The 13,563-nt window shown below is 34.6% G+C and overlaps 1 protein-coding gene across 3 annotated transcripts in view; it reads right to left on the bottom strand.

Moving 5' to 3' along the window:
- The window catches only part of LOC139970956 (gamma-aminobutyric acid type B receptor subunit 1-like), a 48,728-nt gene that overhangs the window by 5,861 nt on the left and 29,304 nt on the right, over positions 1–13,563 (bottom strand). For all 3 annotated transcript variants that reach the window (XM_071977044.1, XM_071977045.1, XM_071977046.1), the window contains 12 exons: positions 11,862–11,963; positions 11,176–11,241; positions 10,344–10,544; positions 9,212–9,481; positions 7,793–7,853; positions 6,651–6,843; positions 6,009–6,211; positions 4,461–4,538; positions 2,886–3,051; positions 2,005–2,137; positions 1,170–1,277; positions 585–707 (listed from right to left, as the gene is read on the bottom strand). In XM_071977044.1, coding sequence (XP_071833145.1) covers positions 585–707; positions 1,170–1,277; positions 2,005–2,137; positions 2,886–3,051; positions 4,461–4,538; positions 6,009–6,211; positions 6,651–6,843; positions 7,793–7,853; positions 9,212–9,481; positions 10,344–10,544; positions 11,176–11,241; positions 11,862–11,963 — 1,704 coding nt within the window. The remainder of the gene's footprint in view (positions 1–584; positions 708–1,169; positions 1,278–2,004; positions 2,138–2,885; positions 3,052–4,460; positions 4,539–6,008; positions 6,212–6,650; positions 6,844–7,792; positions 7,854–9,211; positions 9,482–10,343; positions 10,545–11,175; positions 11,242–11,861; positions 11,964–13,563) is intronic.

Here is a 13,563-nt window from a genome sequence, read left to right as displayed (position 1 = left end):
TTCTTTATATCAACCAGATAAAGTTTTATCTGGCCCAGATATGGATGCAATAACATTTAGCCAGATCAAATTTTATATGGGCCATATAAAAGTTTATCTGGATTTTCTTTATATCAACCAGATAAAGTTTTATCTGGCCCAGATATGGATGCAATAAAATTTAACCAGATCAAATTTTATATGGGCCATATAAAACTTTATTTTATATCAAGTTATATCTGCCCAATTTTTTATCTGGCCAGATATAAATTCCAGATCTGCAGCAGATCTGGCCCAGATTGAAATTCCAGATCTGGGCCAGATCTGGATTTTTATATCTGGCCCAGATCTGGGATTTCGGTAAGGGGACCTCAGAGAGAGGGTCATGGGGGGGGGGGGCACAGTCCAAGAATTTTACCAGTCCTTAGGCTAGGGTTAGATCCGAGTGTGTATCTACAAGAGACAGGTAGGTGAGGAGTGAAGTAAATATTTTGTATTAAGTATTGGTTATTCATCATGACAGAACTGTGGGCCTGATAAGTTTTGAAAAGGCGAAAATTCTCTTCATGACATGTTTTTCTCTTCTTGTTTTTGGTCTTCCTTACCTCTGAGTGGAGATACTCTTTCACCACTCTCATGGGATTGAAGATGAACCATCCTGATAGGAGACTGACGTCTATCAGGAGTAAAACACCCACCATCAGAAAGAGATGGCGATCTGTAATGATCTAACAGGTTAAAATAAGAAACTTTGAACCGACATCATGTATTATTTTTATTCATTCACAAAATCCATTTTTGGTTATCAATGCAAATTAAACTCATTAAGTGACTACCTTGAGTGCAGATTTTTTTTTGGGCTTCTTTATTAATGTTTTCCCCCTTCTGTCACTCTGTTGCTGTGTCTTTAGCAGGGAAGTAAAATCAACAACAGAAAACAGACTTCAAAATCATTTTTCAATTTTAAAGAATAACATTTCTTTTTACAGTTAACAGTACACATTCACAACCTCTGGTGGCTGCTTACCTTGTATTCATAATCATTGTATATTTTCACCTCATAAACAAAAATATTCTTTATCAAGGTAAATGAAAAGGTATATCTACAAACACAAATATAAATATATATATATAAATAATATTGGAGAGTCAACACAACTACACACATGACCTTCTATGCATTAACTTACGACACGCTTGGGATTTTTGAGGGCAGCGACTTTATGTACTCTCCAAGTTTTACTAAACATCGAACCAAAGCTCAGCACAAACCCGACAGAGAAGAACCAGACACGAATCTGTAAGCAATATAAATGCGTATGATGTGATATTTAAGAAATATGAAATATGTCATCCAATTACCATTTGTGGGGTTTGGCGATACTGCTTGGTCTGTTGGGGTGGTAGCGTTAATAATACAGAAAAGAATCCTATCAATAGCATTATTAAGAAAGCAGAACAGGCCATGATCAACTATTGCATGACAGTCAAATGACAAGAGGCATTGGTAGGCTGAGACTTCCGGGACTAAAAACCAAGACCCCGGGATTCTTTTATTCCTCGTGCAATGAAGCTTTTTAATGATACTCTGTTACGTTTATTTTTCTTATCCTTTCTATAATATTATCTGAATATACCCACATTTTTACATATTAAATATTTACATATGATATTCGTCTTATTGTTTTGTAGTGAGAGTACACAAATTTCCTTTTTGGAGATATAAAGTTTTACTTACTTACAATTATAAGCTTCATAATAGTGCATTATACACCATTTAGTGCAATTTCAGAAGAAGAAATATATGTTGTGTCTCGAACATTTAATTTACTATTTTGTTTCTTTGGTTTGTAAACCTTTCCCTTAAATACCTACTTTCCAACATTCCTGGTGCAAGTAAGGTGAACCAAAGTAACAATTTTACATTTTCCAGGTATATCTCATCTTTCTTTTAAAGGTCGAGTATGGATGCATCAGATTGTAGCACTTGTCATATAAAAATTTTGGTAAATCAAACATTTTCACCTGGCAAAATTTAAGAAAGATGGCTTGGTTTATACTTGGGTCTTCCCAACCGACGAGACAAGTTGACGCATATATCATGATACATCCAAAGATGATGAGGCTGTTCAGGTTCGGACTGGACAGTTTGATGAATCTGGAGAATAAAGCAGACAACTAAAATGATCAGCTCTAGGATCTTTGCAATGTACTGTAATGTTCAACTCTTTTAAGTATTTCTTCTCGCCCAAAGCTGCTGCAATCAGTAATGTACTTATGTAATAATTGAACAAAAATGAATTCACAGCTTAATAAGTAATTTAGGCTAGACATAATTTAAATATTGCAGTTGCAGTTTATCAGTTATAATTTGAGCAGTGAAAGACAAGGCATGCCTCACGACCCTCCCCCCTCCCTCCCCACCATCCCCTTGCCTTTAAAAGGTAACCAGATCAATTATGTTTGTGAAAAATCATATGATTTACCATGGCAACATATCTGCAATATATAAGTACTGGACAAGCAATTTTCTTAATACCAAAGTCACATGCCAGCCCAGTAACAGTTTTGTGAGATTTTTATGTTAAGCTGAAGAGTATGACATTATATTGTCACACCAGCACAAAAGATACACTATACTATTTAGATGAAAATGAATGACGATGATTAAAATCATTGTTTTTTTTTTTTTCAATTTTGTTGAAGATCATTGTTTTTGCACTCTAGATACATTAATTAAAGATTAAACCATAAAGACAAGGAATTAACGTAGATAAATGAGAAACGAAATGGTTGAAATAAACCTCGATGCAAATTAAGACAGATCTTTCTTGTTTTGCAATGTAACTTTCAGTTTAAGATTATATTCACAACAAGAGAAATTGAATAATTAATGAGAGGATTACCTTTGGTTTCTGTGATAAATATTAAATACCAGACAAACGACTGCCAGTATCATACCAAGCCCAGCGAGACAGCAGCTAATAATGTAGACAAAGAACGGGACTCCCTCATAAATCTCCACTGTCGTGAAGATGACCTGTGGTGTATGATCTAATGGAACGGCACCCCCTGAAATTAATTACAATAATAATAATAATAATCATAATAAATGAGACTTATATAGCGCCAAATCAGTAGTCAAAAGTCACTGCTCAAGGCGCTTTACAAAGAAAGCAAATTAATTTACAAAAGAACAAATGAAAAGATGGGGGGCTTAAGTAAACTTAAGAGCGGTAACAGGTGCTTATTACATGAAGATTAAAAAAGAAAAAGCAAATGTGATGGATCAAATTGTTAAAGATCTTTAAAGTTAATTAATTTTGGGAGGTTCCAATTGTTCACAAAAATCACTGATAAAAAAAAAATTAGAAATGTTCATGTTTTAAGGATAAGATGTCTCAAAGAGGGAATACCCTTTGATGGTGACAGTAAAAAAATTCTTGTTGAAAGTTTAAATTTGTCGTGAGCGTTATTTGATTGATTTTCTAGCATGTTTTAGGGGCACTGTAAGCAATTTGTATATTATATCTACAACTGATGTGGTATAATAGAATTCTTAAAATATATTTTAGAATTAAAGCTATTTCAAAGCGAACTTATTTTATTTACCATCTTTTTTTGGGTTACCAAAACTACCAATTATTGTTCAAGATGTGACTGCAATTAATGAGTCTAAGACATTAATTTTTTCTTGTTTTGAATACTAACTCAGGAAGTTTGTTGCCCAATATCAGTATCAATCAAATACAAAAGAATTTCTTTTAAATAAGTAAAGCATAAAGTTAAACTCTTAAACAACACTGGCTGCTAGCAGCCTATGATGTTGGGTTCCCTATGGCCTTTAATTTTGGAGAAATAACCCTTTAAACACCTGAGGCTTACTTAAAGTTGTTGGACTGCTATATATCCAACACATAGAATATATTAAAGACAATTTTCGCAGATGCAACACAACTTGAAACTCAATAGTAAAATACACAAGACTTCTAAGACCTCAGATTATGTGTTTACAATAAATTAATACAATTTGTCAAAGGACAAATGGTGTTGAATGCCATCCAATGGTACTGTGTTCTTCAAGTTCATATGAAGCTAAATGAAAACGTTTTTATTAAGTTATAAGAATTGACAAGCTGACTTGATCATCAATTCAGCCTTTCAAAGAGCATTCCAGAGATTTTGCATGTCTTGAAAAACGGAATAGGTTTTGAAAACATTTATACTAGCATTTAAAAGTTTTCTGCATGGTGTTTTGACATATCAAGACTAAAATTCTGCCTACAGACCTTGCTTAAACCATCAGGCTTTCTTCCTTTAAGGAAATCACTGTTCACTAAATCCATCTAATGAACTGTAAATTGTTATATCAGTTTAGTATCACCGACATAATTATGCCAAAAATGTACCAACGAAGCTGCTTCAAATTTCAAGAAACGTTGCTTTCTGCAGTCGGGCATAATTCAATGAATGTTTAATACCTGGCCATATAATATCACTGAACCATTCAATCTCATCCTTGGCTAGATCATGCTCGGCTACTGTAACTTCCAAAAATTCTGTGGACATGGGAACACAAAAAATAAAAGAAAAGAAAAAGAAGACAAAAGAAGTTGAATGGTGATCACTGGATGCTGTAAATTAGTTCTCTGTTCTTATTATAAATAAAAATAAAATAAAACTGTTAGCAAACTGCTTATCCACTAGAGAGCCTGTGTAATAGAATGTGTAAAAGTAAGTTGGTCTGACATTTCGATCCTAGCAGGATCTTCTTCAGAGGCTGAATAACAAGTAACATTAACAGAAGAAACAAAAACACACTCAGAATACAGACAGGTTAATGAGCACCGTGAACACAAAGAGATAGATGTAAGGGGATTAGTAGAAGGGATGGAGAGAAGAAAGCAACAGGGGAAGAGGAGAGGTAGGAGATAAACAGAGGGAGGTATAAAATTTGGTTCATATTTCACTTGATGATATTGTTTCTTAATCGCAGATAATTACAAAAGTGTTGGTCATGTGGTGATGATGTTTGCTGGGATAGGATCCCCTGTGGCTTCTGGATCAAAGGTCGTGTAATAGACAGACTGGGCTACATCCATCCACTGGTTGGTGGAGATTCAATCATATTGTGCACTTGGGTGAGGGCGGGAGGGGGGGTTGATTTATGTCAGTCAAAGCCACTGTAATACTAAATCTAGATTCAATTGTGTTTCTGTATTTATTGTTTTGACCCATATGATGTACAGAAAATCACAGGGTTGGCAATTTAATAAAAAAAAATGCAAATTTAAATAAGTCAGATTTATTTGAATTCAATAATTTTTTATTAATATGCATATCATTTTCTTTATTGTTTTTTAATTCCATGCAATGTTTGACATGGATACATGAATAAATGTACCACTTGCTTCCTGTTCATGATTACATTCTAAAGCATGTAACTTTTAGCCAAGCAGGTACTACTTGCAATGCATTTCAATACCAAAATTACATCAATTCATACGGTAACCATAAATGTGGTGCTCAATCCCATTATCATGTTTGGTATGAATACTGTCTTTTTAGACATTTTTTGTTGTTGTTCGGTTGAGTCAAGTCCTCCGTCTGGTGGGTCCTGTCAATCTACTATTATTGAACCATTTCACGAAGTTGGTTTTATAGCAAAGTTTGTTTCCTTTCGATTTAGTTTAAATTTTTTTCAAGAACAACTACGTTGTGTTACTTACCATTTAAATGTCTGTAATTGCTTTCGTTTTTATTGTAATTTTTGTATCATAACTTTTTATACTCTCCTATTTATAAATTGTATTATATGCTATATATACTGGAATAAAGGAAACTGAAACATACATAAAGTCAGAAATTTTTTTTAAGCAAAATCAAATGACTCAATTCAGTGTGATTTAAATCAACCCGACCCTGAAAAGTCTCGATTGTTTGGCATGATGACAATGATTGATATTATGATCGTTATTGTGATGTGATGGTTGATATATTTCTATAACAAATGACTTGGTTAAACTCACCTGCAAACTGTTTGCAAATAACAGAATGCCTTCTGCGGCATGGGACGGAATACCGAACGTTCACACTCGAGTCCAGGATGAAGCACGGGCCATCACCGGCATCTATCGGGCTGTCTCCGTTTGGAGGTATCCACATAACCGATTCTTCCAGACCATCGGACCAGCGCAAATCCCCGGAGGGCAGTCTTCTTAGAGATATCCACCTCAAGGTATCACATAATATTATTATTATTAATATTATTAGTGAACTTGAAAGGAACTAAACTAGGAGAAAGCTGTCCATCAACCCTCTATGCATCCCCCCCTCCCCCATCCAATCCCCATCCGTATTCACCATAGGATCAAAAAGAACCTACAGATGACATTCAAAATAATCATTGGCCTTCTCAGTCTAATCCATTCCTACCTAATTGAAATACCGAATTTTTGAGAAAAATTTGTTAGGTTGATTTTAATATCGCTGGATATCCACAGATTGAGGTTTTAACACCACATTAACTTACACAGGGATAAAAAACTGTCAAGCTCAAGAACTGATGTAACTGTACGACATACTTTAATAAAGGGAACTTGGAAAGAGTTGTGAGTATCGACTCTAGTCCTACAGCAATAATCATAAATGAAATTATCAGGTTCATTCACCATCGGTTTCCATCTTCTAGATCTTGTTCTGTGATTAATTCCTTTAACGATAGACTTTCCTCCTCAGACGAGATGCTGAGAAGGAAACCGCCAAGATCGCTGCAAGAGGAGACCGCTTCATCCCAGGTTAGTTCAGACGACAGAAACAGATAGCAGTATCGACCTCGGTGTGTCCAGTCTCCGGGGCAACCACCTGAGAAGTGAGGTTGAAGGAACGATCTTATTAATGAGGGAAATGCTTCGATGGTGGAAATAATGGGTCGTTCGAAGTCATATGAAAAAGAGTCGTGACCATTATTTTAACTTTCTAACATATTTGGTTGCAATACTAATGAACTTTGAACTGAAGGATACATACTTTCAAAAAGTTCTCTGCAATTAATTGATTCACTTGTCACAATATTACCATCCTTCAATACAATCCTCTAAAACAAAGCCTGTCACTTAATTGACGAAATAGATATGGCCAAAAAGAATGAAAAAGTGACAAATCAGGAACAAGTACCTTCATTAAATTTACAATAACTTTCAAAATCACATTTTTTCAATTTCCTGTGTTTGTTTTGACATGGCAAATTGACTTTCTGCTTTTTATACATAGCACCCTAGCATGTTGCAACAGTTTCACTGTTAGCAGTTCAAGATTGCATATTATTTGCCAGATTGTAATTTATGTGGGTTATCTCTCTCTTAAGTCCATGGCATTTATTTTGCAGGTCAAGAGAAATTGATTCGTTTTTTCTTTCTGTCCTTTTTTCTGCTTTCAGTAATAATTTTGGAATCTACGTGTCTGAGTTTAATTGTTCATTTCATATTTATTGTTAATGTAAAAACTTTAGTTTAACTTTGATACTAAAATTTGATTTTCCATTTTGAAAACCTAAATGTTTCCTATAATTTGGATGGCTGCTTTTATGTAACAATATTTCATTCTATTAACACATTTCTTGTGCATTTTGTTAAATTTTTTTTATAAGCAATAATGGATGTCCATCTTTCCTATCACCAGCTGGCCAATGAAATTAAATATCAAATTTCTTGTTTGTTCCAAGGTACTCTAAGAAAATACATATTAAAACAAACAAATAAGTCTCTACAGTTATGGAATTTATTTGTGTAAACAAACAGAAATTTGGATTTACCTTGAAGTTGTTCTATCTTCATGACGCCAATCCGATCACTTCCACTGAAACTGACAGGTCCCTGCATAATCAACAAACGGGGTTATACGATAAAATGTGACAGCTAGGGTGGATAACAAATGAGAAATCACTACCTCTGACAGAAAGGATGCTGAAAAGAAAGGTGTGTCACAGCATGGATAATTGAAGGGTCACATAAACAGTGACAGCATTAGGAGATCTGGTGAAGGAGGTTCTGTTTATTGGGGATGTTGTAAACTGCGACAGGATGAACAATAGAATGGGATGAGTTGTCTTCTCTTAACAGGTTTGAAAATGAAACAATAAAGACATTGCTGACTTTCAAAGAAAGGATCAATTTATACCAGGGGGATACTGGCAACTGTGAGAGCAACGTTTGAAGCTTTAGGGAAGATTATTGGAAGGTGTGACACATCAAGAGGATATCACAATGTGTGACAGGATGGATGGATATTGATCATCAGAACTTGTGAAGGCATGAATTAAATGAAGTGAGTAAAAAAATAAACAGTGACAGCATATAAAAGTTGATATGGTGAAGAGGGATATTAATAAAGGATATATATTGTAAACTGTAAATTGATGGAAAATATCATGGGATATTGTTTACTGTGACATATTACTAAAGGGAATGTATATTTGAGATCATTTTATGGAAGAAAAGATTGGAAAAGTCTAACACAGAATTGAAAAGGGGCTGCATATTGCACAGAGTATATAATTAAATTCTCAAACAGCTTTACTGCAAAAAATGTTCACAAGCATGTTGAAATTAGTGAGCCTATTAGAGCAATGTCACATTACAGTTTATTGCATTTAGCAGGTATATATCCCCAATAATTTAATACATTGCTTTCTCAGCATTTATCTCACAGAGCTTTGCTTTGTCTCTATTATCAGGGTTCCTCTCCAGGTATTAACTTATACCACATACTGAACTTAAAAGTGACAATAAAATGAAAGTACTCATTATTTTATGGAGCATTCATTAAAATAACCAAACCTTGTTTTCAGAGATCGTTAGCATGCAAACCAAACTGAAAGGCTCTAATAAACACTGCCTGAGAACTGCTTGCAATGTTTTCATCTGGTTTTATGGAAATTTACACAAACAGAAATTTCCATTTTTATTTGTTTTCCATCTGGAAAGTCTCGAACATTATTGTTGGTCATAGAAACATACATCACCATGTTTCTACTACTACTACTACTACTAAAGTCTACCAATCTTCACATTCATGAAAGAAAATGGGCAAGACATTCCAGCAGCTATAAACATAGCCTACTGTTAATTGCGTTGATTTGAGATAATTACCAACTTGTTATCTCTGTCTTAGTATTCTCACTGTTCAAACTGTTCAAAACAGTATAAGGATAAAATAGCCATGAGATCTTTACCGAAACACCTTCAAAGTCGACAGATCCCAGGGCATCAAAGATCACATCAAACATTTCGTTGTCCCCATGACTGAATTGTTCCAACCTCCTTTGCTGACCGTTTGAAAACACTTTTGCTTTCAGGACTTCTACTGATCGGTTCAGAGCGAGGGCCACTGCCCAAATGGCATCGTAACCGTACGAAGCTTGCGGGATCATCGTATAGTTTTGAAATTCATCTTCTCGAAGACTAAAATGTTCCCATAATTGAGATGTGTACTCGGCTGGGGTCTGAAAAAGAGCAAAATTAAAAGAAAGGAAAGATGAGACAGAGAATGTTATCATCTAAAAAGTGACTAATTATTTATTTTATTTGTTTCATCACATAGTATAACAAGATGAACAAGACAATATAACTGCAAATAAGTAAAAACTGTGAAAGGAAGTAAACTAAGAAACCCTTTTGAGCTTAATCTAATAGAGTACTCCCATCAAAGAAAATAGATAACCATAACACCTATAAAAGTACTACCCCCACAAAAAAAAATAACCATAACATATATGACCTATAACACTACCCTATAACATTACTATTGTTAACTAGCTATGATGCTTAATGAGTTGACTGCATGTTTGTCTGGTATTAAAAACTTAGGCTAGAAGAGAATTATCATAATTGTCTCGTCCCATCCCTCCTTTCCAGCTGCTCTTTAGTTTCCAATGAGCCATTTGAAAATGAGAGTAGGCTATACCATTGGTAAATTGGGGGGGGGGGGAGCTGTCCAGTGTGAGATGGTATAATGCATACAGTGAACGAGCAAGAAGATACCCCTGCAGAAAACCGATGTTTAGGGTAGAAGAAAAAAAAAGGGAGAATTTCGGAGGAAGATCATTTTTAGAAAGTTTATCAAAAGAAAGGTATCGAATCCCCTCTGTGTGTCTCCAACGTGCTTTCATTAAATAGATCCATTGAATCGTTTCCAAGAATGATCAATAATACCTCAGCAGGAGCCAAGTAATAAAAACCACAAAGAAGCACCATAATTGAATCAAACTACAAACCACCAATGTTTCACTTTAGATTCGACCAACACTAATTTTCCTTTCTTTTGATAGGAAGGAGAAAAAAAATCGGGAAATTGAAACAACTCACAATTCCAGCTACAGTCACTGTATCCTCTTTTCCAAGTAATCTCTCTTGAGTTGATATGTACATGGTTGACTCGATGAATAAGGAGATCTCTCCAACGGTGCAGTCGATACCACTGTCCGGTTCTTCCTTGTACCAGTCCTTGTTATACCATCCAGGGATTAACCACATATATCCCTCGCCATACATACCCAGTTTGAAGGCCTGTACGTGTAGCAAATACAACAAACTAAACACAGCTGAATATAAATATAGACGAATGTGGCAAGATTTTATAGTGCAGATTTGGGCGTGGGGGTGGAGTTTAATTCTATAAATTTTAAGGTGAAAGAAAAATGTCGGTTAGTGCTGATAATTTTTTTATTTTATTTATAATAATTATGCTGTGAAACCAGGTCTTTAAAACCTTTACAATATAACACAACGCAAAAATAATGAAATTATGGGGTATAAATATTTCCTAGTTTTAAACAATAGATTCTAGCAAAGTTATAGGGTTCAAAGTTTATAGACCTCATTATGTGTTCCTGAACTGTGTCTATCTGAGACCCCTGACAATTTTTACTGGCTTTCAATATCAAAACAAATTATATCAAATTGGTATTTCTGACAGTAATTGTGCAAAATATAGACCCAATTTTTTTCTTAAAGAAAAAGGTTTTTGTCATGAATTCTAGAACAATTAAGTCAGTATACATTAGATTTAGGTCTTTTTTATATTAAAGTAGAATAACCCTCTATAATTATAATTGATGATATTAAACTCATGGCCTTGTTTAATCTTATTTATTTTTATTTTCTGATTGACAAAAGACATACCTCGCAAATAACTTACCTCGCAAATAACTCTTCGTATGTTCCATTCATACATACTAACAACAATAATTTTTGCGTCTTGTTTCTATGAAAGATAAGAAAGAGAACAATAACCAAAGTCTTTATAAGACAATCTCGAGTATGCTTCGGTCGACTGTTCTAAATTCTTGAGCATTACGAAACTGTTTCAGTTGATAAATGCAAGACAGCCCTTCACTGAATGGGGTTTGTTATTCCTGAGCTGTTGATTCCACATCTCAGCTTATACCTAGACTTTGCCTATTGGCTCTCTTGATGCAGATATTTCTTCATTCCTAAATGCTCACATCAAATGCACATTGATCAGTTACAAATAATATGCATACCTCGATCCCCCACTGGCCGTTCCCTCTAATCTCCTTTAAGTTGCTTTCCCATACGGTCCAGTCTTTGAAAACCTTGCAAATCTAAGTTCAGATGATTTTTAATTGATTCAGAATTTTCTTCAAGATGAACTGTGCGACAGCAGTTGTAACACCTTGAAGGTATACCTCACTATGGGCGAATATCCATGAAAATGACGGCTACTCTCTAGCTGGTACGTACTCCACACATGACAGCTGTATAGGCCCAACCGCATGAGTACTCATGTTTATTGCCACTCTGTAATTAACAGACCCACACTTCAATGTGTAACTTGCGGACAGCAGATACTTATATAATTACCTTTAGATTTTCAACTTGATTTTTGGGATTTTCATCAAAACTCTCTGATGATATCACTGTGATGTTGCAATCTCTCAGCCGGGTCAAAAGGTCATCAATGCTCTGGATATGACAAAATAAGATATGTAATGGTATCATGCAGCATTGTAAGTCAATGACTGTGCAAATATATATATATATATATATATATATATATATATATATATATATATAATAAGCTTTTTGTTATAAACTCTGCATATCTGTTTTCATTTCCTGTCTTGGCTTCCTCCCACAACCCCTATTATCATTCTGAAGAAGCCCTGCCTCCATCCATGCCTCCAAATCCACCACCACCACCCAACTATCACCACCCCTCAAGCATGCTCAGACATACATACACACATATCCATGTACACTATGATCATGTTGATCTTAAGTTGCATTTTTAGTCACTTTACATGTTCCTATATATACTGTAGACTATATATGCTTGAAGAGGGAATTGTTGAAGAAAACCATCAATTTCTATTACAAATATTGGTTATGAAACAGGTTTGATCAACTTTATAACTTACTTTAGTTACAAAATATATTATTAAGATTTTTTTTATCTCTCTTCTATGGGTGCATCAATTGTGCACCAACAGTCCATTTTATCTACCTAGCAAAGCAAATAACAAGCATACAAAGAATCAAACAAACAGACACCAAGGGTTGGTCTATTTAATTTTAGCTTACTAAAGACATTATCATTACTTAGGGTTACAATCATGTCAAGATTGTCGTGGAATATTTTTCCTTATTATGTTATGTGAACCTCTGGATGGATTTAAAAAAAGTATCAAAACATATCTGGATTTTTAAAAGTAATTCTGACCAAGTTGTATAAAACAAAAACAGCAGACAAAGTTTTTTTAATGGTAATTTTGCCAGCTATCTACTCCAATTTGAGAACAGAAAGTCACAACTAATAGTAACAGTCATTCAGCCATTCTGTAGTCAAGATTTCTAACTTTAAGTCTAGAGTCATTTTCATCTAGATACCTATCAAAATAAATTCCCCCGCCCTCCCCCCACCACTATATAGCAGAGTGTAAAGATGCACTGCAACTCAGACCACAACTTGTTCTCCTTTATTCAGGAAAATGACCTAGTAAATCTAAATAGTTTATTGGCATAGTCTATTTGCCCATTGGCAGCAATGTTTAAGGGTCTTATCTTTTGGTTGTCTGAACAGCTAATTTTGTTGTCCCTCAAAAATTAGCAAAATATCAAAGAAAGACCAATATCATTGTTTAAATTTTTAGGAGAGATCTGTTGGATTGGTGGATGGACCTAGAACACCAGCTTTGGGCCAGTACAGAATTCCCATTCTGGTAAGCTACAACATATTATGTCTTATTTCAGTATCCCCAAAGTAAATGAGGGCGACATCACCAATTGATCACTTTACCTACTGTATTTGGGTCATTAAGTTACAATTAGGCAATCTGAATTTGATGTCAAAAAATAGTCTTCCATCAGATGAGGTCAACAATTTGAGAGCTTGTTTTGGTCATCTGACGAGAAATTTGACCTTCACCGATGATCGAACTAAAGTTCTAGAATTCACCCTGAACTTATTGAGCCATCTCAATTTGATCTTCATTCCTAAGTTTTTCATAGGAAGATTGCAATTTTTTTAATACATAATTAGATCAGGTTATTAATGAATTAAAAG

Source organism: Apostichopus japonicus, chromosome 8, assembly GCF_037975245.1.
Source record: "Apostichopus japonicus isolate 1M-3 chromosome 8, ASM3797524v1, whole genome shotgun sequence".
NCBI classification, from domain to species: domain Eukaryota; kingdom Metazoa; phylum Echinodermata; class Holothuroidea; order Aspidochirotida; family Stichopodidae; genus Apostichopus; species Apostichopus japonicus.
The sequence above is the reverse complement of the archived record's forward strand: the minus strand, read 5'-3'. Positions and strand labels throughout refer to the sequence as shown.